General features: G+C 39.6%; 1 protein-coding gene across 3 annotated transcripts; it reads left to right on the top strand.

Moving 5' to 3' along the window:
- Positions 1-3,614: 3,614 nt before the first annotated feature.
- Positions 3,615-19,542, top strand: adar (adenosine deaminase RNA specific). 3 transcript variants are annotated; one of them, XM_042424104.1, is made up of 16 exons: positions 3,615-3,720; positions 7,301-9,065; positions 10,030-10,355; positions 10,753-10,948; positions 11,163-11,365; positions 11,773-11,908; positions 12,108-12,346; positions 12,784-12,940; positions 13,522-13,690; positions 13,945-14,038; positions 14,165-14,281; positions 14,461-14,588; positions 14,725-14,907; positions 15,087-15,199; positions 15,698-15,825; positions 16,746-19,542. In XM_042424104.1, the coding sequence occupies exons 2-16, from the start codon at positions 7,431-7,433 to the stop codon at positions 17,068-17,070; spliced, it is 4,149 nt and encodes a 1,382-aa protein (XP_042280038.1). In that variant the 5' UTR covers positions 3,615-3,720; positions 7,301-7,430; the 3' UTR covers positions 17,071-19,542. The 3 variants fall into 3 exon arrangements, with proteins under 3 accessions (XP_042280038.1, XP_042280040.1, XP_042280039.1); XM_042424106.1 differs by lacking the exon at positions 3,615-3,720 and adding an exon at positions 5,421-5,632; XM_042424105.1 differs by lacking the exon at positions 3,615-3,720 and adding an exon at positions 5,421-5,856.
- The last annotated feature ends 7,277 nt before the right edge of the window (positions 19,543-26,819 follow it).

Below are 26,819 nucleotides of genomic sequence, written 5' to 3'. Positions count from 1 at the left end.
GAGAGAGAGAGAGAGAGAGAGAGAGAGAGAGAGAGAGAGAGAGAGAGAGAGAGAGATGGAGACTGGGGTCTGAAGGGGAAGAGAGGTTGTAGAAAAGAAGTGGAGGGAGTGTGATGCCGACAGTGGCAGAGCGGGTTAAGGAGGAGAAAGGAAGATGTAGAGAGAGACACAGTGGGTGAGAAATGCAGTGAAATGAATACTCCCCTGAAGAGAGAGATGCTGTGTGTATTTGAGTCAATCAGATACTGAGAGCAGGGGATAACCCGACCTATAGCTAAAACTCACCTTTAATTCTTCCCTGCTCATTAATTCCTGCAGATTTGTCTGTCATCACTTATGAGTCATCCTCTATCATTTTATCATGTACTTACTCACTATTTTTTTATTGAGAGGGTCTTGAGAGGGTCTGTGGATATGATTAGCCCTCCAGGTAATGGGATTGTAGTAATAATCCAGGAGTCTATACAGTAACTCAAAGCTGGAGATAAGGGGTTCAGTATAACAATGTTCTGTGTAACACACTAGCAGTCTAAAAAGAAACGTTAAAAAATTTTATTAAACATATAGAAACATCAAAAAGTCTGTCACTTTCTCATTTGCACATTTGAAAGCTGTTTTGCTTTTCAACAAGCTGACATCAGTACATTCAGAGAGTAATGCTGACACCCACTGGATTCGTCAGTAAGTGCAAAACCTCACTTACCAGATGTACTCTGAGATCTCCTAAAAGTTAATATATTTATATCATAAACAAATGTATTCAGAGCTCCAAGTTCTCCAACAATTTAATGGCCTGTTTGTGCCAAAGAGGTGGGTAGAGGAAAGTTATCACAAGGTCTGAATTCAACTCAACAGACCATGTCTCCTTCTGATTTTATTCTGAGCAAGAAACATTTAAGCACATTTATATGTCTCTATAATAAATATGTGATAACTACAATCTCAAGATAGCGACACTGTCACAAAAGACTGCTATTTTACAACTTTATTTAAATATATTATATGAATAAAGAAAAGATTTAGATGTAGGATTTCATCCAAGATAATTTATCATTTCTATCAATTTATCTTTTCCAAAAGATCAAAAACATTCTATTATAATTCTGCTCTGAAGTCAATTATTGCTCCAAAGTGAAGTTTGTGATTTTTTTATGTGAATGCATTTCATGTGTTTATATGAGGTTGAGGGAGTTATTTTAGTCCTGGGAGTAATAATGGTACTATATTCTGAATGTCTAAATTGATTTCTATAACTCACTACAGCATGAATTTACAATTTTACAAAAATTTACAAGTTTCACAATCTATATCCATAAATGACAGAGTGACAAATTCTGACAGGGAAAATTTGCTTAAAAGACAACTCTGAGCATTCCTTAATAGTTACATGATGAATTGATGCTTGTTGATAATAAAAAGACAAGAAACAGACAAGAAATAGAGAAAGGCATTAAATACAGAGGTGTCAACAACTTGGCCATTGGGACCATTAGACACTAAAAACCTGGCAACCCTAAGAAAAACGACTGTCACTTCTGCCAACTACAAGAGAAATTGGCACAGGGCAACACTTCCTGCTACGCTGCAGCTTGATATTAGAACCAAATAATTTGACATACTCTCAAACTAAATCCCTCAAACTTCATTCAGATCTAGATGGGACAGAGCTTTTACAAACATGACCCCTGAACTATGACTGTATGACTCTGTTCATATTTTTAAGTCTTATTTGTATAGCTACAGCTGTAGCTATACAAATAAGCCTTTTTCTCATAAGTTGTATTTATTGTTCCCTCCTATCTTGTATTTATACTATTTACTTATCTATTTTTAAAGTCTTTTATTTATTTTATTACTGTTTGGTTGCAGTTTTTTTAGCTTTGTTGTGGTAACTGTGTCTACCTATCAGCAGTCATTTGACTTTGTTTACACTTTGTAAACCTCTTTTTTTTTAAAGTGCTATTACAAATAAAGGAGTAGATGAAATTTAATTATATAAAACACAAATATGCTATATTAATTCAAGGAGATTATTTGAATGTGTTTTAAAACATGTCTGGAGGGGTGGTCCAGCCAATGAAGCAATACTGAATTTGAATAAACAGAGAAGAACCTGTTTCGGTGGCTTAAATATGTATCAGAAATTTGGATGCAACACATTGCAGTAACCAGTGGTGGAAGAAGTACTTAGATCCTTTACTTAAGTAAAAGTACCAATACAGCAATGTAAAAATACTCCATTACAAGTAAAAGTCCTGCATGAAAATCATACTTAAGTAAAGGCAGGCAGAAGCTTAAATGTGCCAAGCCTGTGGTGAGAACTGTGAAAAGGTGGACAAAGGAGGGCACAGGCACAGTTCTGCCTGGACTGCACTGACTGGGATGTTTTCAGAGACACATCAGCTGATCTGGATGAGTATGCAGACACTGTATCACCTTATATCAGTTTTTGTGAGGACAACAAAAACTCAGGTCAGGACTCAGGTCAAGTACAACAACAAGAGTCATGGTTTCCTGCAGAACTGAGACCCAGTCCCACCACCCCACCACCAACAACAGAGACTGAAGAGACACCACAACTGTTTAGCAAGTATTAGCAGCAAATGTACTTAAAGTATTAAGTAAAAGCACTTGATTCGACCCTCTGACTGATATAATATTGTATATGACATCATTGGATTATTAATATTGAAGCATCAGTGTGTAAGCAGCATATTACTGTTGTAGCTGCTGGAGGTGGAGCTAGTTTGAACTACTTTATATACAGTTAGCTAGTTTAGTCCAGTGGTTCCCAACCTAGGGGTCGAGCCCCTCCAAAGGGTCACCAGATAAATCTGAGGAGTCGTGAGATGATTAATGGGAGAGGAAAGAAGAAAAAACAAAAGTTCTGATACACAAATCTGTTTTCAGTTTTTTTCTCTAATCTTTTATTTTTGTGTATTATTATGTGTATGTTTTTCCTTTGTCTTTCTTGTCTTATCTTGTGCTTCTATGTTAGTTGATTACTTCCTGGTATGAATTCTCAGTATGAATTTGTAATGTGCTATGAGTTCTTCCTATTTGTTCCCAGTAGTTTGTATTATTTTGCCTGGAGGAGTCTGAGGGGAGGGTTGGTGTGGGTGGGGTTAAGGGGATAATATGGTATGGTTTGGGCTGTATTATATTTGTTTTATTTTTATAATTCCTTTTTTTCTTTGTCTCGTGTCCAATTATGTATGTAAAATCATTTTAAAACAGTGTTGTATTTTAAAAGCTTGTTATATTATCCATTGCATAAAATCTTCATCTGAAAACTAACTAAAGCTGTAAAATAAATGGAGTGGAGTAGAAAGTACAATATTTTCCTCTTAAGTATAGCGGAGTGGAACTATAAAGTATTATAAAATGGAAATACTCGAGTACAAGTACATCAAAATGTACTTAAGCACAGTACTTTCCACGACTGGCAGTAACACGGTGAAAGTTTCAAAACTGAGTACGTTATGACGGTCTGTCAAGTTATCCAACCTAATGAGCCAAAGCCTGATAAAGACACAGATGAAAAATATCCGAACCTTGCCACTGTGGCTGCGTCATCCAAATGCGACGTGTAACTGTTTGTGTCGGTCGCGAGCGATAAGCGTCACTTATTCGCGCACCAGTTCTTTGATTGTTTCTATCACTGCATTAATAAATTATACAGCAACAAGAGCCCACAGAGGCGACACACTGCGAGTTAAGGTAATCCACTGACCCGAATTGGGTTCTTTAAATTATGTGTCATGTGCTGGGGGAGAGTAGTTTGGGTTTTTTTTGCGGTGGCAGACACTAAATTTGCTTAAAAATTGGCTGTGCTGCAGGCGGTAGTTAGAAATGGTGCAGTGCCAGTGCGGTGAACCAGGCTAGCTAACATTAGCTGGAGGATGTTAAGTTGGCTGCTACCAGCTGCACGTTTTGTGCTCTAATATGACTGTACCATATTAAATGCATACATCAAAGCAAATTAAAATGGTTTAAGAAATCTGAGCACTTATCTCTCGGCGGTTTCAATAACATTTACGTATTTACGTCTGATCTTTGGATGTGCAAGTTATAACGCTAGTAACGTTACACATGCTGCTTCAATATCTACCACTGAAACAGCTGCTGGTTTGTTGTGTTTCTTAAAAGTCTGCGTCAAGCAAACGAAGAAGATTACAGCTAAAGCTATGACTTATGAGTCTCACCCTCCTAACATTATCTTACCCCTTTTTTGTAGTTTATCCACTTCTTTCGAGTGACATAACACCAAGTGATGAGTTTATTCAAACTCTTAAATAGCGAGATGCAACTTATACGAGAAATGGTATCTTCAGAAGAGTATCCGTGTTTTTGTGAATGTCTGTGTGTTTTTGTTCAAGAGATCAAGATCAAAAGGTTTAATTGTTACATGCTCAGCAACACAGCAGATGGCAACATTGAAGGCAGTGACATTTGCTGCTTCTTCGAGCTCTAGTTCAAATTTGGTAGATATCCTGTCAAACTTTTATCGTAGTATCGTGTCGACCATGTTAATACCGACACATGTGAAATTTGTTGAGGTGTTAAACGTGTTAAAACGTGTTAAAATCTACATGGTTAAATACCTTTTTGCAATATATTGTATAGCTACGTTACTTAGTCATTCACTCAATCCCTGCGGATGTAATGTAGCTAGGTACATTTATACTTATTTAATTTAATGAAGTGGAACATAGACATCATTAAAGTAAATGAAGTCATTCATAATTAAATTTGATAATAATTCTACCGAAATTTGGCGCAATTACTGAAACATAAATGGTGGAAGCCACTCACACTAACTAAAGTTTTACTTTTGTTTAATCCTGTCTTTGTGAGTTCACGCCTCCCTGCTGTACTACTAGAAGTGCTTTCTAACTTAAATTGTGCAGTTTTATGAGGGTATCCAGCATTGTTTCAGGCGAAAATGGATTCTGTTGTACCTTTAAACACAACATGTGTCTTTGCTACTCCCGTGTTTAATAGTGACCTTCACCGTATAGTACTCTGTCATTTTTCTATCCTACCACAATCACGTTACAAGATCTCAATGTTTTTCTGTGATATTTGTATCTCCCAAAATGTATTACATTACTATCATTCTCTCCACCCCTCGTTTTATTTTTAATGTGAGAATCTGATCTGAGCATGTGATGTCTCCTCTGTCTCAGTGCATTCAAAGGGAGGATGTCCTTGTCTCTCCACAGTAGCACAGGCACATTGATTGTTTGAGAGCGACCTCTTTAAGCATGGAAATGAACCGGAAGCCACAGAAGAACTTTACTTTAATTGCACTTTTATACATTACAGACCCGCGTGTCCATCTCTGTCTGCCCTGGATGGGTGTGTCTCTGCCGGGTCACGTGACTCAAAATTGAAACTTATCTTTTCTTAGAATAGAAATCGAAACTTATTGTATGTTCCCTTACTCGCTTAACACGAGGCTGTGGGGTTTCCCTTAACTTTCGTGATATAAGTAAACAGCTTTGCAACGTGTTTTTACAGCTCTGCATACAGCATTTATAAGCGAGCGACACTAGTAGTGTTTTGCATTGTGGAGGCTGCGAACAGGACCTGGCTCATCCAAAGCGGAAGACTCTGCGCGTTGGAAAATGTATTTTTTGCCGTTTCACAACATAAACCATTAGTGATTTACAGTTTACAACAGCTAACTCTACCTGCCTACCCTGTGCTTTGTTTGTTGTTCGTAACTGGTTTTATTTTTCACGAGACTCTTCGGCAGCAATCGTTATATAAATCTCGTTTGGGAAAGCTCCAGGAGCAGCAACGTAAAAACGTGCCACTTTTTTCCACTGCCGCCACTTTCACTTTAACTAGGTGAGATCCACAATACTCTGTGAGCTCACTGGGCCTTGTGCTACCAGTTTATATGATGTTTTGCATACACATGTGAATTTTTTTGTACCAAATTGGGGATTGTGTACCGTCCTGTACTGCTCAGTTGAAAAGGGAGGACGAGGTCTCAGCAGCAAGGATGGGGTTACTTTGGTCATCAAACTGTGGACAGGTGTTCAGCTGTGTCTTGGCATGACAGCATTAAGTGTGCAGAAGAGTTGATTCATCACTTTTCACACGTGGGTTGTCTTGGCCAGGCTGATATCAAAGAGGGGGCATAATGAAAGTGGATTCTGAAAAACACAAGAGTTGTTATTTTGGCCGTCAACTGTTGCCTTGCATCAGGGTCAAGATGAGTCAGCTCCAGCCTTGTTTGGCCCCTGGGCTGCTGGCCTTGTCGGCCCCTATTACTGTGATGAACCAACACTATGGTGTTCTCTATTAATGTGGCGGCATTCGGGCCTTCTCAGCTCTATGTGACAGACCAGTGATGCTGACTGGGCCAGGGGGATGAAACCTGACTCAGTATTGGGTGTCTCCTTGTTGTTAGTCTCACTGATATAGACATTATTGAGTGTTGTCAGATATGACACTTGAGGCTGAATCAATGTTGTACCATAGAAGGGTATTGGAATTCTGGACTGTGCTGCTCAGGATCCACATTTCTACTAAATGAGTATTTTTTGGTCATGTGTGTTTTTTGAAGGAAGGAATTAACGTAGCTCTGCAAAACCTTAGCAGTATTGTTAGGCCTGTCAGCTAGCAACTGCATGGTTTTCTGCCCACAGCTTGTCACTGACAGGCAGCCCTCCCGTTCTTGTGTCCTTGGAACTGTCCTTTTTGTCTGCATCAGATTCTCTATTTCCTCTCCGCTATGGATCCAGATCCAGCAATAATTTGTAAGGCCAGAAATAAAATAGAATAGTCACAAGAAGGTCTGAATTATTAATCACCACCCTTTTACCCTGGGATTAAGTTTCAGTGTGACTGAGAGAGACAGTATGTCACCCTGCAATATCCTTGTAGACTGGCTAGGGTATAATCTGAAGATATACACAGCTGCGTTGACAGTGTTGTGTACATCAGAGCTTAAGCTTTGCACATTTTCCTTTTTTCCCATTAATACTGACATATTTCATTGTTCCTTGAGTAAGTCTTTCTTGTATGCCACATTTCAGGAAGGTGAGAGTGTAGGATCACACATAAAACCATGTCCTCAGAGTTGGTATTGATACAATCACTTATCCAAGGACACTTGAGCAGATTGGAGGGCTGCCAGCAGGGCCTGAACTTGTGTTATTGGCTGGAATGACAGTATCTCCTACACTCCTGGCTGCTTCTCATTTTTCCACCATCCAATTATCTTACTGTTATTTATTTCTATTTTTTAATATTCCCCTTACATTGTCCTTTGTTTGTATTTCAGGTGCTCTCAGTTTGCAACTGGCCTGCCCTGACTTTCCAGCAGGGTCTGCTGGTAGTGCTAGAGGACATACAATCACACAGAAGCTGCACAGCCAGCTGCACCGGCCCCCTTCACGCTCAACCCCTGCGCTATGAGCAGAGGTAGAGGAGGGCCTTCCAGAGAACACTACCACAGACATCCACCACCCCACCTCCAGGCCAAGGACAATTATTACAGATCTGGCCCAGCCTCACTCTTCCCGAGAGCTGGCCCACAGCCGAGCCCATATCCAAGTTACTACAACAGCCTTGCCCATCCTGTAGTGCCCATACAACCCCCAGCTCCTTTCATCCCCTCTGCTCCACCCATACCAAGCCACAGTCAAGTGGCCCCTAAACCCATAACCCCCAACAGCTCACATAATCAGAATCTTGGTCCCAGTCCTGCTAATAATTCTTTTCAGTACCAACAGGTACAGTTCCTCAGAGGACAGAGCTCTGAGGCTCCACAGTTCAGAGCCAGTCCACGAGGAGGTGGAGGGGGAGTTGGACCTGGAAGGTCGCCTAGTTTTTTATACCAGCCCCAGTCAGGGTATAGTAGATATCCAAACCCTAACAGCAGCCCAAAGGGTAGAGGGGGTTATAGCCAGGACCAGAGTTTTGCACGCCCACCTAGTGTAGGACCCCCACCAGGCACCCCAGGCCCTCGACATCTGAATCAAAACCAGCTACAAAGTAAAAGCCACAGCCAATACTCCAACAGACAATGGGGCGTCCAACCTGAGTCTGTGTGTGACAATTTTCAGAGCTTGTCCCTCCGAGACAGGCACAACAGAGGAGGAGACAGGTTTGACAGACATTCTGCATCCAGCAGATCAGGGAATTTGAGCTTTAGTAAAGGTAACATCACACTCACTCCTGACATCCAGGACCAGGTCCACAGGGCTCTGGCTGGTTTGAGGCCAAGTGAGAGCATCTCTGCAAAGTTGTTGGCCAGAAAGCTGCATCTGCCAAAGAAGATAGTCAACCAGGCTCTCTATGCTTTAGAACGCTCACAGAAAGCCTCCAAGCAAGGACTCCTCCCTCCTGAGTGGACTCTGTACAGAGGACCTCTCAGAGGCGAGGAAGATCAAAACTCTGAAGTACAAAGTCCACCTCCCCATCAGTGTGTCAGTTCAGAACACTCTCAAAACCCTGAAGCCAAGGTTGAGCTAAAAACAGAAACAGCAGAAAACAGGGGACAAGTAAAAGAAGAAGACTCTGACACAGATTCCAGCTCTTCTTACTGCTCCTCTTCAGAGTCATCGGACTCTGAAGAATCTCAGTCACCAGCAAAAGGTCAACACCAGGAGGAACAACATCCCAGTACTACCAGCTCCCCTGACCAAGAACTTAAGCTTCCCACAATGACAGACCAAAAGGAGCAAGTTCTGCAGTACCTCCTGGATTCAGGAGAGGCAACTGCTCTTGTCATAGCCAAAAATCTGGGTCTTAGGAGTGCTAAGCAGGTCAACCCCACCCTCTACGCCCTGGAGAAGCAAGGTGAAGTTGTTAAGAATGGTGAAGTCAACCCTCCCACCTGGGAGCTCTCCAACCACCGCAGAGAGAGGATGGAGAGGAGCCTCAAAGCCGCACAGAGCACTCCAGCTGAGGGGAGCCAGATGGAGGTAGCCACTAGAGATGAGAAAGGAGGTGGGTCCATCTTCCTGCCGTCACCACCACTACCAAGCCTCGAACCACTGCCATTTAAGGAGGGTTGGATGCCAGAGCAAAGTCATAGTGAAGCGGTGGGTAAAATTTGTGTTTTTTTTTGTTTTGTTTTTTAATGGTGGTATAGTGAATATTTTCTTATACATATAGAACAGGGCTGCACGATATATTGTTTCAGCATCAACATGGCGATGTGCGCATGTGCAATAGTCACATTACAGGACACATGATGTCAATTAAGGCAAATTAACTCAAACATGTCATGCTGCAACTTTTTTGCTGCTTGATACAAAAGGAAAGCTCGCAAGGTTCTCATTTTCCATGACTAATCTACAAGAACAGTCCATGTGATATTACATAATTAAGTCCAATTTAAGGGTTTTTGGATACACATTTTTTAGTTTGATTACATGTAAATAACACGACTATAACACACAAGTCCATTTGAAAAGTGTATTAAGAAATGTGTTGTTTTTCCCAAATACCTCTCCACCTGTACCACCACTACCCAAATGATGAAGATTATGATTGTTAATTGTATGTCTGCACACTCTATGAATCTGGTGAAATTTCCTGTTTTTTTTTTTTTCATATTGCAATAATTATCACAGCAGAAAAAGATATTGCAATGTCAGTTTTTTCCAATATCATGCAGCACTAATATAGAGATATAATTGTGGCAGTCATATGCTGAATAAGCAAAATATAAGGATTCATTCAAATAATCAAATGGACATTATGGGAAATGTTCTTGGGCGCTTGTTGCCCACTGTTCCGAGGCTTTATGCTAATTTAACGGGCTGCTGCCTGTAGCCTCAAATTTGCCAGATATGAGAATGGTTTCCATCTTCTCATCTAAAACTCCACCAGAAAGCAAAAAAAAAAAAAGTAGCAGAAAGTGTATTTCTCAAAAAGTCTAACCTTTTCTTTAAGAGAAGAAAAGCTTAGAGAATGTGAAGTGTGTTTTTACCAGACATTAATCTAAGGTTACCAACCTTGGAGGTCTACCTTGATTTTCTGCTTCTCCTTTTCCCTCTTTAGCCTCATTCCACCGTCCAGCCTCCCTCCTTTACTTCAAAACAAGAGGAAGAGACCAGCGAAGGACAGTGGGCCACCGACGATATCCCAGAATTCCTAAATGCCATTCGCAGAGAAACAGACGCTGAGAGACTGGCCGCAGAGAAGACCAACGCTATTGGAACTGTTGCTGTGTCGTTGGCTGCCCCACCTTCCCAGAACTTGTGGGCAAAATTACAGGAGGTGAGACTGAAGAACCCTGTGAGTGGTCTTATGGAGTATGCCCAGTATCTGGGCCAGAACTGTGAGTTCTTGCTCCTCGACCAGTCGGGACCCTCCCACGACCCAAGGTTAGTCACATGATCTATTTGTTATTGTAAAGTTTTAATTGATGCAAGGGGTAATGCAATTTCATTTGTGAACATAGTCTATGTATTCATGCTGCAAGGTTAGCTAGACAGCACTTGAAGACTGAAGTCTGTGAAGTTCTGTTCGTTGTTTCACTATATAACATGTATCTTTTTTTTTTTGTTTTTCCACCCATGTTTGTTATTCTCTGCAAAGCACCTGCTGACAAATCTATTGATTCAAACTCTCTGAGAAATAAATCTGCTTTAATGAAGACATACGAGGCCGCCAATCAAGGATGAAAATTACTTTGCTTGTATGCAAAACAGTAGCTGCTATATGAATCATCTATCGACAGATCACTGTGCCTCATTTATATATTTTCTCTCCCTCTGTCAGATTCCGTATGCAGGTGATGCTCAACAGGAGACTTTTTCCTATCGCAGAAGCTTCCAGTAAGAAGGTTGCAAAGAAGGACGCTGCTGCAGCCACCCTGCGCATTCTCATCGGAGAGATGCAGGGAGGTGCGAGCACAGGAGACGAGGGAAATACTGCCAGTATGGACCAAGTGATGGATATACTCTCAGAAACCAGTGTAAGTTCGTGTTTGAATGTGTGAAAATTAGCCCCTGTCAGTATTTAAAGACGGCCATGTCAAAGTTAATGACAGTACACTTAAACAGTCACCTGGGATTGGTCAGGCACGTTACATGTGAATAGGGAGAGCTACATTTATTTCACTAGACTAGGCACTGTAAACTTAAGTTTGGCTGTGGAGATTATTTTCTTTCTCCTCTGCTGTCTATCAGGGGGCAGCTGAAGGCATGGGGGAAATTTTTGGGACAAGTAGTGTGGAAGTGATGGGGATGGCAGAGGGATCTCGTCAGCCGCTGTCCAGGTCTCTGCCTGGTGGGAAGAATCCGGTGTCTGTCCTTATGGAGTACAGCCAGCGCAGCGGGAACCCCATTGAATTCATCATCACTGGCCAAGCAGGCCCACCACATGACCCGAGGTAGTGTATACTTCAACCCCCTCTGAATCTGTCCTTTTGGATGTTGTTCTCCCCCACCCCACATTCTTGGAGTCCTCTGTGGTCATATATTTTCTCCTCTGGGAAGGAGTTGATCAGCTATTTCTGTTCAATGTCAGCTGACAAAGAACATAATACTGTCTGTGTCCCTCTACTCTTTACCACTCTTTGTTTTTAATCCATCCCTTTAGGCAGTCGTCTGGCTGAGAGATTCAGTACAAACTTGTGTTTTCCTCAGTTTCACACTGTTGCGCCTCCTCCTTTTTATCTAAATGTGAGAGATCAGGCATCTGGAATAGTATCACATAAAAGTGTGACATCATGTCTGATCTCAGATTCAAAACTAGAAACATTTTCCACCCTTTTCACCCTCTCTGTCTTATGTTCAGGTTTATGTACAGGGTGAAGGTTGGAGAAAGTTTGTTTGCAGAGGCCTCGGCTCCAAGCAAGAAGGCAGCCCGCCAGCTGGCAGCAGAGGAGGCTGTCAAAGAATTAATGGCTGATGGGAAACTACAGCTCAACAAGGTAGGGGTGAGAAGTGAGAGAATAAATAAGGTCTTCCTTTGGGAGGAAAAAGAGGTATTTGCTTATTCCTTAAAAGATTAAAAAACAATAGATCACTCAGGTTGAAAGTAGTGTTTTTGTTTCTTTCTCTTTCTGCTTCCTTTTCTCAATACAGTTTACATCTGTTTTTCTCAACTTTACCCCCTTCTCCCTTTTCCAGCCCCAGTTGCCCCTGGGCTCTTCCAGCGATAGTGATGCCGCTGCTTCTGGGACTACATGCCCCTCTTTGCCCCCTCTGACAGCGGATGAGTTGCGAGCAGCCCATGAGGCAGGAGTTGGAGACCTCATCAACCACCTTAACAACAACGCAGTATCAGGTCTTCTGGAGTATGCCAGAGCCCGGGGCTTTGCTGCTGAGATCCGCCTGGTGGGCCAGTCTGGGCCACCACATGAGCCTAAGTATGTGTGTAATGCCCAGGCACACCAGATACATATCTACACACTGGATAAAAATATCTTACTGTCAGGGTCTCCCTGGTCCTGGAAGTATCTGTTCCTTTTTGTATTTGAGGAAGAAAATCCTTTTTAAGTGTAGAACATTGTTTGAGGCCTTTCTGCAATGTTTCTTTTGATTTCTCTTGTTCAAATAACACTTCACTCACTAAAGACAACATTAGGAATGATTTTATAATCATCGTTTCCTGACTTGACCAGATCATGAATACAAAATGAGGCCTCTGTGATGATATATTTTGACTTGTTGCCTAGTTTTTTGTCCCAGAATTTCACAAATGAAAACACTGAATGTCATTGAAAACAAGTTGGATCTTGAAGTTAGTTTGAAAACCCTGTTCTATCCTCTTCTGATTGCCTTTCTCCTTGTCCCTCCTGCTCAGGTTCACCTACCAGGCCAAGCTGGGTGGACGCTGGTTCCCTCCAGTCTGTGCTTCAAACAAAAAACAGGGGAAACAAGAAGCAGCAGATGCTGCTTTACGGGTTCTCATTGGAGAGGCTGAGAGGGCAGCCCGCACTGGGGAGCTTATCCCAGCGGAGGTACCAACTTTTTTTTCACATTTTCTGTCATGAAAGAGCCTTCTCTGGGATAAGGCAGTACAAAATTTTATGAGAGAAATAGCAGAGATATGAGGTTTTGCCTACCTTGATATGAAAGATTGAGCTTCAACTAGAACTACAGTAAGCACCTGCATGTATGACAGCATAAATGTCTATATACATATTTATCACCTGTAACCTCAGTTAAAACATAACCAATCTAAAGTAGACTACACCCAGAATCTATAACTTCACATATTTTCTGCTTCACAGTAAATTAATCAGTTCTCTTCACTGGAAGGTTTTAGCTTTGTAGCATCTATAGGAAGTGGTGAATCTGTATTGACAATATACAGACATTTAATATAAAAACATTAGACATTCTTTGGCTGCACATGTTAATTTAGGCCTGTGCTAGATAGCCTCAATAAGCCTGTAAAAAAAAAACTGACTCTCTAGTATAGTTTTGTGAGACTTCTAATTGGACTACTCAGTGAAACACATCTCATATACACTGACTATTAAATAATCTTTTCCCATTTATTTTGCCTCTCCTGTCCTGTATACATCTCTCTCTCTAGCTTCCAGTGAGTGGCAGCACTTTGCATGACCAGATAGCAATGTTGAGTCACCAGCGCTTCAACGCCCTGACCACACGAATCCAGCACAGCCTTCTGGGACGCAAGATCCTGGCCACCATCATCATGAGGAGGGGGGAGGGCCTGGGGACTGTTGTCAGCCTGGGAACTGGTATATCCATTACCTTTAGCATGTAACTTAAAGTAAAGGAGGTAGTGGTGATAACAGGTAGCATAAGGAAGTGCCTGGCAGCATAAGAAAATAAGTAGTCACTTCATTTCCATGATGTGAGGAAGTTTTATGGATTCCTGTGCTCACAGGCATGCACTGTCAGAAAGCTAAAAAAGAACTAGGTCACTGCAGAACTGAGTTGTTGTGTTCTTTGACATTGAATGCGTCTTCCTTGTTGTCTTTTTTTCTGTTAGGGAATCGCTGTGTTAAAGGGGAGGAGCTGAGCCTTAAAGGGGACACCGTTAATGATTGCCATGCTGAAATCATCTCCAGAAGGGGATTTGTTCGGTAGAAATAGATCTTACTCTTTTATCAATGTTTCTCTCCCAGTTCTAAATATACCCAGCTCTTCTCTCAGACCCAGTCCTCAGGACATTATTTATAAGTCTAACTCAACGACTTCTTGCCTCTCAGGTTTCTGTACAGCGAGCTGCTCAAGCACTATGATGGCGCAGATGACAGTATATTTGAGCCAGCGGAAAAAACCAAACTGCGGATCAAATCTGACATCACCTTTCACCTTTACATCAGGTGGGAGTATCAGATGTTTTCTTTCTCCTCGTTCACCTCTTTGCACAATCTCGTCTTTCGTTTCCCATCCTGTCCATTAGTCAGATTCGTCAATGTTTGGATCGATGTCCCTCTTCCTTTGAAACTTTTGGTGTGTGTCATGTCAATATCTTATTTGTCTTCTTTCTCCCTTACTAAAGCACGGCACCATGCGGGGATGGGGCTCTGTTTGATAAGTCATGCAGTGAGACGGGGGATGAGGTGGAGGGCCACCAGCCTCTGTTTGAGAATGCTAAGCAGGGCAAGCTCCGCACCAAAGTGGAGAATGGTGAGATATGAGACTCATAAATCTGTCATCATCAGTGCATGGAGCAAGCAAATGATTCCATTCCCGGGCCTCTGAGCAAGACCTGTGACCTGTGTGTGTGTGTGTGTGCGTGTGCGTGTGTGTGTGTGTGTGCCAGGCGAGGGCACCATCCCAGTGGAGTCAAGTGCCATTGTACCTACCTGGGATGGCATCCAGCACGGCGAGAGGTTGCGAACCATGAGCTGCAGTGATAAGATCCTACGCTGGAATGTGTTGGGCCTGCAGGGGGCGCTGCTCACTCATTTCCTGCATCCCATCTACCTGAAGTCCATCACGCTTGGTAAAACATTCTGTTGCATTGAGATATATATTACAGTGAAGCCAGTTGAAGAACAGATGATGTGACAGATATTCATGAACGTTAACTTGTCAATGAAATTTGATAAATTCCCACTTTTACGTCGCTTCTCGTCTCAAATGTCTGTTTTACAACCTGTGTTTGCTGTTGCCATCTGTCAGGCTATCTGTACAGCCACGGTCACTTGACACGTGCTGTTTGCTGTCGGCTGGCCAGAGACGGTGAAGCTTTCACCCAGAGTCTCCCTCCTCCCTTTATGCTAAACCACCCTGAGGTAAACACAACTTTTCAGCAATGTCACAAGAAGACATTATTAAGAAATATTGAGGTCATTCTCACTAAATTCATCAATTAAGCTGCCAACACTCCTATTTGTGCCTGCACAACTGTTTCTTCACTTTTTATCTTCTCTAAATTTGGCTCGTCCATTAATTAGCAGAAAACGGTTAGGTCACAATCACACCGCCAGGCAAAATGCCTGAGAAATACAGTAGCAGACAGCTATATTCATTTTAGCTAGTTCCTAGTTTTTGACCAGTTTTTCAACACTCACATGGCTTTCAATTACACATCAGTGGAATTGGTTGAAACTACCATCAGTAATCAACACACAGTGTGTCACAGTAATCACACTGACACATGCATTACACAACTCGTTTTATATGCTCTGTTTGGAATTGCTGACTCACATTGCAGAGCTAAATTAGCCTGATTGAACACAATATGCTCTCTGTCCCCCTCCCTTCTCCCACACCACCTGGCTGGACTGCAGGTGGGCAGGGTGAGTGTGTACGACTCTACACGTCACACAGGCAAGACCAAGGAATCCAGTGTGAACTGGAGTTTTCCAGACCAGCACAGTGTAGAGGTGCTTGACGGGACCAAAGGCAAACTAGATGGGTATGTAGCCAAACTAAATCCTGTCACTCCTGACAGCAACACACATTGCTTATTAATACTTAAGATTGTTTGTTTATTCTCCAGTAGCTAGATATACCCTTGTACCTCTGTCATCTTCAAGTCAATCCTTTGCCTCAGCAGAAATTTAATATTTGAATTGATTTACCCAGTAGCCCAATATGCCTCTAAAATGCTTTCCTGAGATTTGATCTTGTTTTTTCACCTATGAGTTATTGATCGTTGTGACATTGATCTAACACCGTATCATTGTGAAAAGACATTCCTGGAATTTGTCTTCAGAAGAATAATTTGAAGTAGTTTAAAAATAGTAATGTGGAATTAGATCTGCAAATTAAACTGAACGCCCTTGGCAGCATTTATTTTGGATAATCTGAAGTTCCCTGTTGTATTCAGTAACAAGACTAAGACTCTACAGCCACTGGCATGGCTCACAATGATAATGCAAGCATGTTGATTTTCAGCAGGTATAATGTTTAGTTCACCGTGTTACTTTTAGTACTCATGCTTTCATGAGTTTTGTAAATTCAACCAGATTATGGTGCTACAGGAAAAGCCAGGAGATCAGAGTTATTACAATTCATCCTCTGGAGACCTTGAATGTGTGTACACAATTTCACAGCAATCCATCTAATAGTTGTTGAGATATTTCAGTCTGGACCAAAGTGGTGGACTAGCCAACCAATAGACCAGAATTACCATCCCTTGAGCATGCTGCTGGCATGGCTTAATTTAATTTTCATATAATTGTTAAAAATCAGTGAGCAGCAGGCACTGAAGTAAGCTAACAAGCAAAGACATAAGAGGAAAAATTGTGTCATGCCAGTTTGGCAGACAAACAATGATGTTTTCCATGACTGTCTCCTCTCAACTAAAGAGCCCTCTAAATGTCTTCCCTCTAGGAACAAATTGGCTGTGTCCCGAGTGTCCAAATCCAACCTATTCGGTCTGTTCCGCTCTCTGTGCCAGCGGTGCGGCCGCACTGACCTCCTCTCCCTGCCTTCCTACGCTCAGGCCAAGATGTCTGCCATGTCCTTCCAGCTAGCCAAGCAACAGTTCTTCCAAGCACTCAGCGTCCACGGTTATGGAGCCTGGATCGGCAAACCACTGGAGGAGAAGAGCTTCGAGGCAGGGGAAGGAACTGGGAACAATGGAGCAAATTTCCCTGTGGGATACAGCAGCAGTAGAAACGGAGGCACAATGGAGTACAAACAAGAGGAGGCTTAGGATGGTGCAAGGTGCATTATTAAGAGGGTAATATAAATATGTAATATGCAGGGGGAGAAAAGCACAAGGCAGGAGTAGATCAAAAGGGTGGCTGCAAAGAAAGAAAAGGACAAACGGCAGCAACTGTATCTTCTAATGGAACATGGTTAAAGGCTGCAGAGAAAGATTGATGGAAAGGGAAATTACAACTGAGAGGGAGAAGAGATGGGTGAGGAGAGGGCAAGGACAAGCCTGAAGGATGAGTGGGGTCAAAAGTAGACAAACAGAACTTGGAAGAGTTTCAGGGGGTGTACAAAATGATGTAAACACTACATGAAGAATTAGTTTGCAGTCAGAAAATCACCATGGCAAACACTGCTACAAAACTGGGTCGTATTAGCTTGTGAGACAATCACTGTATATGTCAGCATCCTTTATACTGTTAATTTCTGTTTGTCTTTTTCATTGTAGTGTTTGGCATATTCTGCCATTATTTTAAGAGAACGCCACTTGAAATGCAAATTTATTTTTGCAGGTTCTTTGATCGTTGCACTTGCATTTTGGACCCAGATGATTTAGACTCTCTAGAACACTGTCAGGTTTCTTGTTTTGCTGTTAATTGGCATTCAACCTAATATGACTTGCCAGTGTAGCAGTGTTTGTAATTAAGTTCTTTTAGAGCTTAAGTCCTCTGTCATCAAGTGCTTATACTTTTTTTTTTTTTTATTATGCTGCCTGAAAAAACAAGCAGCGAGCAGAATCAATGGGACGCTCTCAGCAGAAATGTTGATTTTTGAAAATTGCACTCAACCTAGTTAGATGTCATGACTAAACTTGTAAATTAGTCTTTGCTCAATGCAGTCCTAGCTTACAATGTACATAAAAAGAACATCAATGCCAACTTTTGCTCTGATCAGTTACTAAACAAACATTCACTGTCCAACATTTGAGACTTAAGCTCCTGTACATATTCTTCTGTCAGGATCCTCTCTGATTTAAACCAGCTATGTGAATTTAAAGTTAATGTACACCCTCAGCTGTCCATCCATCCACATGTTGTTGCCATGGTCACCATTAGAACAGCATGGGTCAGTGTGCCCCTTCGATCAGTCCCATAATCTCTCTGTGCTTTTATATAGAATTACTGATGTCACGACTTCTAAGAAATACATTTGTTCCTATGGCTTGTGTATTATTTTGAGTATTTCTCCTTTTTTCCTCACCTCTGTCAATAAGGTTATCAGCAGCTGGCCATGCTAGAAAGTCCTGGAAAGTATAAACTGTCCTCCCTGTATACTGTTTTTTTTTTTTTTTTTTTTTTTACATCTTGATGCCACATTTGTGGTGAAAAGGCTTTCAGGTGCTGATGCGTGGCCAGGTCCTGAGGACCACTAGGTGAGGACAGTTTTTGTCGTCTAAGGAGATTGTGTAGTGTGTTCTTGATTTGGTTACATGTAGATGAATGATGCAATATATACATCAGGTATATACAAATACATGAACACACAGATGTACGGTGGGGTCCAAAAGCCTGAGTCCAAAAACGAACACAAAGCTTCAACAAAAATAATTTCTCAATCTGAATGTTTTTATATATTTTATTCATGTGGTAAGTACAACACTTAGAAAGTCAAAATTTCTCAATATGCGTGTGTCCACAGTTTCCATTCGCCACTGTACATGTAATGTTCTGCAGAAAGACACGCATAGTGCACAACACAGGGTTTTTTTAAGATTTAGAGAATCCACATTATCAAAGTTCTCTCTCTCAAGAGCATCTTTGAGTTGTACTGTAATATTTTGTGAAGTAAAAAAAAAACATGCAAGTCAACACTTCTTTTTTCTTGGACTACAAACAGTTTAACATAGCTTTGATGCACGTACAGCCATTGTTTTGCTGAAAAATGAATGTCAGTGTGTAGTTGATCCTTTTCAAGTCACCAACTCCACAAAAGAAGAATATCCCCATCAGAATATACCCATAACTGAAGGTTTTCAGTGCCATGCTTGACAGTAGTTTTTAGTATTTATTGCTTAAACCCCTCATGCAGCCACTTTAGGCCTGCAAAAAGCTCCCCAATCGCAGCCCTAAAGTTCAAATTCTGATAGATTTTCTTCCTGTGTGATAAAGTATTTTGTCAGCAGAAATCCTTTATTGTTTAGCAGCAATATAAATTACACATGTAAAGCATAATATAGCAAATCAGATGGGTTTTTATCATTAAAATGTACAGTTCTTGGCAGTGGACTCAGACTTTTGGACCCCACTGTATGCAAATATGGATGTTTGCGTATGTGTTGTATACCTGTATATGTCTGTGTGTGTATGTACATGTATAGGTTTAATGTATATATTTTGTAAATCATCTACAGTGGCTTTTCTATAATTTTTTCCGAATATTTTAATTAAATTGCAAAAGATATGCTCTTTTTTACCAATGATGTTTGGAAAGTTTGAAGAAGATTAAAAATAAGTAGCAATGTTTCAGTGCAGTGATGTGTTGGTGGCAGTTTCTTCTCATCAGAGTTACACAGTATTTATTTATTTGTGCTTCTTAGTCCAGAGGAGGACTTGCTTCACCTGGGGGTTGAGGTGTCTGATTAATACAGGGTTGCTGAAATATTTTGGGGGATTATAGATATTCTGGCAGCTGCTGTTGAGCTGTTTTCAGGACCTAAATTAAAGTATTCATGACAAAGCTGCGGATCGCACTTAAGCAGAAGCAATGACTGGAAAGAGATTTGCTGGGATGAAAATTTTGAGTAAATCTGAGATGCTAATTTTTCTCAGCGAGGCACTTTTCCTCAGGGTAGCGTTTAGATCCGGTCTGGCTCTAAATAGCTGCAGAGCGCATTGCAATGCTCTAAAGGATCAGCAGATGGAAATGTGTCCACACCTTAGAGCCGAGAGCTGTGTTCGTGTGTGTGTGTGTGTGTGTGTGTGTGTGTGTGTGTGTGTGTGTGTGTGTACCTATGTGGGAGAGACTACATGAAATCAGCCCCTAGTGACCTGATGCTCATGGTGGACGCCAGACAAAATCTGTTGGTAGATTTTCTTATCAAGATCTTTAGGGCGTAAACATTTATCTCGCCCATAGATCAGCACATTATAGTATATGACTCACATTAATTACACAGCCAATGGTAAATTCAGAATGATTCTATTTTATAATAATTTGGCCCTAACATTTTCAGGCTGGGTATGTTTATGTTCCTGTACTTAAGGGTGTGGACATTTTTAGCCATGTCTTGAATTAAGTATTTTAGGTTGTCTCTGCTATTAGGATTTAGGACCTCTCTGCTGCCTGTAGGCAAACAAGAGTGGGTCTGTGAGCCCACAAACATCCCTCTGTAGCTGGGGTAGAATGAGCCTTTTAAAACTCTTCATCACCAAAGAGGTTTAGGCTACAGGGCGATAATCATTATTGCAGGTGGGGTTGGGGTTTTGGGGTTTTGGAATTCTGTCGGTTGTAAAATCATGATGGCGGATAATATTGATACACCTCACTGTTTCATGGACATCTTAATGTGATGAAAATACACTGAACATTTGAACAAGCCATTTAGAGCTGTCGCCTGGTGTGATGTCTCACTGGGAACAAATAGCCTAGTGATATTCTGTGTATAATTCTGAATCATTTTTTGTAGCATCAGATCCGCTCTTGAGCAGTGATTGTTTCTGTCAAGAGACAAGGCAGTATAGCCAGCCAATCAGTATAGTGCCTCATAAATGATTTTATCGTTAATTCCCCCAAACAGCATGTTGGATGAGAGGAGGGTGTATAGCAGTGGAATCACAACCACAACAAAATCACGGATGTCTTTTAAGACATACAGCAGAAAGACGACACAATAGGTTATAATGTTAGTAGTAATTATGACCTTTTTCTTTTTATTGAACAATTACAATTTACAAACACAAGAAGGGAACAGTAGCTTGCATACAAAATAATAATTTAAAGGCCAGAAAATATACATATATACATATACATATACCTCTAGTCATATAGTTAGTGTACATATATATACACATACACACATATGCATTGTATAACAAAAAACAGTAGAGAAGAAAAAGAAGAAAAAAACATTTAAATAATATTGACAATATAACAAAATGTAAACTTAAAGAATTTGAGCAACAAGGGCTATAACTTTAAATGAAAGAGGCTTAGACATGACCTCATATAATTCATTAAGAGACTGATTATTCTTAAGATAACATCTTTATGGGTGATTAAGGAGGCTTTACTGTTTTTCCATTTGCATTTATTTATATATATTTACCCATAATGATAACTATGTTTACCATATCCAACACCTTCCTTGAGAAACCATCCATATAAATCAAAACCTGAAATAAATCAAATGAGGGAATGCCAGTCTTGATATATAACCAGCTGTAAAGATCCTGCCAGAACTGCAATGTGACCAAACAAGAAAACAATAAATGCTCAACAGTTTCAGGCTTTTTCAAACAAAATCCACAAGGACCTTTTCCATCAGGTTTCAGCAGCTGGATAAACATACTTCATAATTTTAAACTGTATGCCTTTTATTTTAGGTGAAATTGGCCATTTAAGATCATTACAATACTTGTTCATTAACATTGTTCCGTTATCAATTATTCTTACTTTTAATGGTGTTTTAAAATAAGAAAATAATTTCTATCTTAAAACATTACTAATTACTTTGTTGTTACATTTTCTTTCACCAATGTACACTTCACCAATCTTCAATTCAGGTAACTTAATAGACACATTTGAATATGTAAGAGCATTTTGTATCATGTGTTTTAAAGGAAGTGGAATGGCTTTGCAAATGCGACAGAATTCTCTGAACAAGCATTTTAAATCACACTTCTCAATAAATGAATTGAACTGTATAAAATGGCCATGTTTATCCATCAAATCAATAACATATACAACTTATTTCTCATACCACTATTGTTTAACTAAGGTCTTCCGATTAATTGTAATGGTTCTATTATTCCACAAGGTGGAGCCATGTAGTGTGAAATTATGGGTAAATATAATTTTCCAATAATACAATATCTGTTTATGGAAATCTGACAGCTTAGTAGGCAGTTTAGAAATCTCAAAATCACATCTCAACAAAAATTCCAACCCTCCAACTTTCTGTAATAAACATTTTGGTTATATATAGGACCAGGCTGTGCCAAATAAGCTTTTATACAGTTCAATTTGAACACTCCGATTATAGATTCAAATTCAGTGGCTTTCAGGCCACCATTGTTATAGTCTTGAGTTATCTGAGATTTTTCTAGATAGTGGGTTTTATTTTTCCATGTAAAATTAAAAGTTACAGAGTTCACCTTTTTAATTATTTGAGGAGAAACATAAAGATGAAGAAATGGATACATTAGTTTAGATATACCTTCTGCTTTTGTCAATTGAATTCTGCCCAAAACAGAAAGATCTCTTATGAGCCAATGATTAAGAGATTTTCTAATACTATCTATTTTTTTCTTCTGTGTTCATTTGTTCTCTTTTATTTCTGTCTTTAGGCATTATTATATCTAGGTATCTTATTTTAGTTTTAACAGCAATGGATTCAACATTTGCCTCAACACAAGGATAAAGAGGTAACAATTCACATTTTTTCAACTTTAAACACAGACCAGATGCTCTAGAGAAGATTGAAATATGTCCAAGGCTTTTCCAATTATGGATTTGTCTTTTAAGAAGATTACTGTGTCGTCTGCAAATTGTGCAAATTGACTAATTCAGTATTCATAATCAAAAATGGTTATTTCTTTTATTTGAGGATGGTTCACAATCAAGTAAGCTAGCATTTGCGTACACAATATAAATATTTGGGCAACCTTGTCTAATCTTGCATAAAACCTTAAATTTTGATGTAATTCCGGTGTTGAAGGAGACTGACTGAATAAATGACTGATAGTCAATCATATCCAGAATCAGTCTAACTTGGTTATGAATATATCTTCTCTTAATAAAAGCTGATTGATATTCCTCTACAAGTTTTCCAAGAGCAAGTTTAAGATGATTAGCAAATATTACAAGTAATTGTAATCATTGCATAGTAAAGTTATTGGTCTCCAGTTGTCTATCAACAACAAATCTTTCTTGGGTTTTAGGTAGCATGTTATTAAACCTGTTTTCATAGTAGAGGGTAAACACCCTTTCTGAATCCATTCCAAAAATGCTTTATATAATAACTTCCTAATATCATCCCAAAAGCATTTTAAAAATTCAGATGCTAAACCGTCAATTCCTGGTGATTTACCATTTTTCATTTGTTTTAATGCTACATCAATTTTCATTTATTTCTCATCAAGTAAATAATATTTATCTTCCTCATTCAGTTTTTTGATGTCATCTTTGACATTTTCAAATAGAAAATCACACTGATTTTTTTTTATAGTTTGACTGACTAGAAGCCAAATTTTATCCTGAATCAATCTTGGATCTTCTATTACATTATCATTGGTCATAAGATTTTTTTTTCTTAGTCTGTCTTTGTTTTTCAAGGCCAAAGAAGTAAGATCAACTTTTTCCATCCTGTTCAATCTGTCTTGCTCTTGATTGAATATAAGCTCCATTTGCTTTCACTATGTATATCTCATCCAACTGAAACTGTACGGATTGTAATTCTATGTTTTCTGACAATAGTGTTATGAATTATTTTTATCTATCAATTCCTTTTGTTTATGATTCCTTACAAGTGATATTTTTTACGTGTGTCAATGTCTATTTGTTCGACTTTATATTTAAACCATTCCCATTTATTCATAATAGACATATCTAGCTTTTCATCCTCCTCAATGAGAGCCTTCACCTGTTCACAAAATCCTCCATTCTGCAACAAGTCATTATTGAATTTTCAACTATTAGCAGAGATCTGAGGTTGCTTAGATGTTGATAAGGTTAGACTATTCATACAGTTATCTGTGAGTGGAGAAGCTGAAATTCCACAGTCTGAAATATCATTACACAGCTCACAAGAGATAATCCAATAATCTAGCCTTGAACATTGTCTGTTTCCTGAAGAATTAAACCATGTCTGTTGAATACAAGTCAGGTTAGATATCCGCCAGTAGTCAATCACATTTGCTGTTGTACACAAATTTAGTATAGTGTAAGTACTGTATATTCAGGTTGTGGGCTTCTATGAGGTACTCGGTCTAACCATGAATCAGGGTCTATGTTAAAGTCTCCACCCATTATCACTGTATCTGAAGTACAGGTTATTTTCCATTTGTTCACAAGTTTACCAAGTTTCGCACACATTTCTCTATTAACAATTTTGTTATTATATCCATTGATACATAGTAAGATATAACATTTGTCATTTACTTCCACTACCACCATTAACCAGTGACCTTCTCTATCCTTTATGGTCAATTACAATGCCTGGAAACCTGTTAAATAATACCATTACTCCAACCGAATGTGAAGTTCCATGTGCAAAAGAGGCAGAGTATCTTGTAATTGTCCTTAATAACAAAACCACACCAACTTATTGGAAATAAATGTATGGCTTAAAGCCTTTTATTGAACAGTTCTATCAATTAAATTCCATCTAGTATAGCTACATGTAACAAAACCTTGTATACTTTAACAAAGTGTCTGAGTATTACCTGGCTGGAAATATCAGGTCAGGGTCAATTCTGCGTCTATCAATAAGTGTATAGCCTAGTTTTAGAAAGGCCTTTTTTTCCTTCTTGCACCTTGGGCCACAGTTTGGCAGGGGTTTTGCTATCTTCCTTTAAAAAGTCCTTGAACTGAATGTCCATCTCTTTGCAGATTTTCACCTGAATACCATTTAGGGGAGGTTCCTTTCATGCGTCGTCTCAAACAGTCCGCATTGTAAATTGGATGATTAAGGTGAGACCTTTCCATAATCGGAGGTGGGATCGTGTGGTCATGTCTAGATGGTAACCCTAGATTTGCGAAACTCTCACGAGATTTGTAAGGAAGTAGTTCAAGTGATCATTTTAACCCAAAGTATGATCGTTGTTTTTTGTGCCTAAACCTAACCAGACCTTAACCACAGCATTATCACATCATAATAGATAATTATTTTTACCAGTGATTTGACAAATGATGTTGTCCTGCTGATTACTGCTGATAGAAGCGCCTCATTAGAAAATGCTCCTGTCGGTCGTTCTGAAAACACCATATGGGTCGTTCTGGAGTGTAGGGTCCAACGACCTATGTGGTCATTCAATTTGGAGGACTTGTTTTTAATTATAGTTAGAGTCTAACAATTGAGCTCTTAATTATGATTAAGGTTATATTCAATATTGCCTCTCAAGTAAGCAATAGCGATTTAAAGATACAGTATGTGCATGTGCCATCCAAATGGTCTGTGTGTAATACTGTGGGCAAGTTGGATTCATACTGTCTCTCCACACGAGTATTTGGATGGTAGAGGGGTGCAACTAATGATGGGGGGAGAGGAGTAAAGCACGATGGAGGCAAAGGCGGACGAGTGAAATGGGGCTGCATGGAGTGAAATATTAGTCCAGACTGAAGGGCTTAAACGAGCCAATCGATGCTCTCCTAAGGAAATAAATGAGAACGGGGAAGGGGGGAATATATGAAGGCTGAGTGGGGAGTGAAATGGCTTAGAAAGCTGAGCTAAAAAAACACAAGATCATGAGAACCTATGGTCTAATACAATGGAACAAATAAGACAGAATAAACAGTATATTTTTTTTATTTTTAGCCATGAACAAAATACAACATGGTACTACCCATTGTACTGGCCATAGTACAAAATCACATATTGTGGTACAGCAATGTTTTACAGTTTGTAGAGGTATTGGTCATTGTGAAAATGGTACACTGTGGCCTAAATGACACCATGACATTATAAAAACATGGTAATGTTACTTGTACATACATTAATGTACAGTATGTGAACAAAGGTATACATTAATTATGACAATCTGAACTCTTGTGGAGTAACATCTTGTACCAACAGACTTACAATTATATGAATATTACCAAGTGTCTTTACTTGGTAATCTTGGATAGTGTGTTGGCTCTTATTTTGAGTTTTTCTGTGAATTTGGGCTGTTCAAAACTATGACACATAATGCATTATAAATGTGTCACACTTGAGTAATGCAAGGCTGTGGTGAATATTACAGACCTAATATGATGAATATGATATTTGATCTGTTTAACTTTTCATACCCTAAAAGTAAATTGATTTTGTCTCATGAGTGGACCTCCATAGCAGAAATATAACAAAATCAAGGCTCAGGGGATGTTTTAGCTACAAAATATCTGGTATATAGATTATGTGTACTATATAACTTACAGTTTTATTTTGTCATTACAGAATAGAAAGGCAGCAACACACTGGAGAGACTGAGAAACAGTACAGCTTATTTATGTTATATAATATCATCTACATGTTCTACTGAAAGTTGGGCCAGGATTATATTATGCAAGGAGTATATTTGGCCAAATGAGAAGAACCATACAATCATGAGAACTGATTGCTAATTAAAGATGTTTTTCATTTACTCTTTTAGATTACACATCTAAAAAAAACTAGATTATGTGGAGACTGAGGCCAGAAGGGCAGAATTTTGGTAATAAGGACTCCACATAGATCAATTTTATCCAAATGCTGAGGTACTGTGTTTGTTTCTGTTTTACACTTTATACTTTTACTGCAAGGAAATCTTCTACTTTTATCTTTGATAAATGTTCAATATGCTTTCATTTTTCATGTGGTGATGCTTTTTAAACTACAGCAAATAATTGGAA

Source organism: Thunnus maccoyii, chromosome 10 (genome assembly GCF_910596095.1).
Source record: "Thunnus maccoyii chromosome 10, fThuMac1.1, whole genome shotgun sequence".
Taxonomy (NCBI): domain Eukaryota; kingdom Metazoa; phylum Chordata; class Actinopteri; order Scombriformes; family Scombridae; genus Thunnus; species Thunnus maccoyii.
Note: the sequence above shows the minus strand (reverse complement) of the source record. Positions and strands in the feature narration are given on the sequence as shown.

What these genes read in the sequence shown, in the direction of transcription:
- adar (XM_042424104.1), top strand. Translation starts at nt 7,431, where the DNA reads ATGAGCAGAGGTAGAGGAGGGCCTTCCAGAGAACACTACCACAGACAT. An exon ending in TCCAGAAGGGGATTTGTTCG is followed by an intron (nt 14,039 to 14,164) that starts GTAGAAATAGAT and finishes CTTGCCTCTCAG; the next exon opens with GTTTCTGTACAGCGAGCTGC. An exon ending in CCTGAAGTCCATCACGCTTG is followed by an intron (nt 14,908 to 15,086) that starts GTAAAACATTCT and finishes GCCATCTGTCAG; the next exon opens with GCTATCTGTACAGCCACGGT.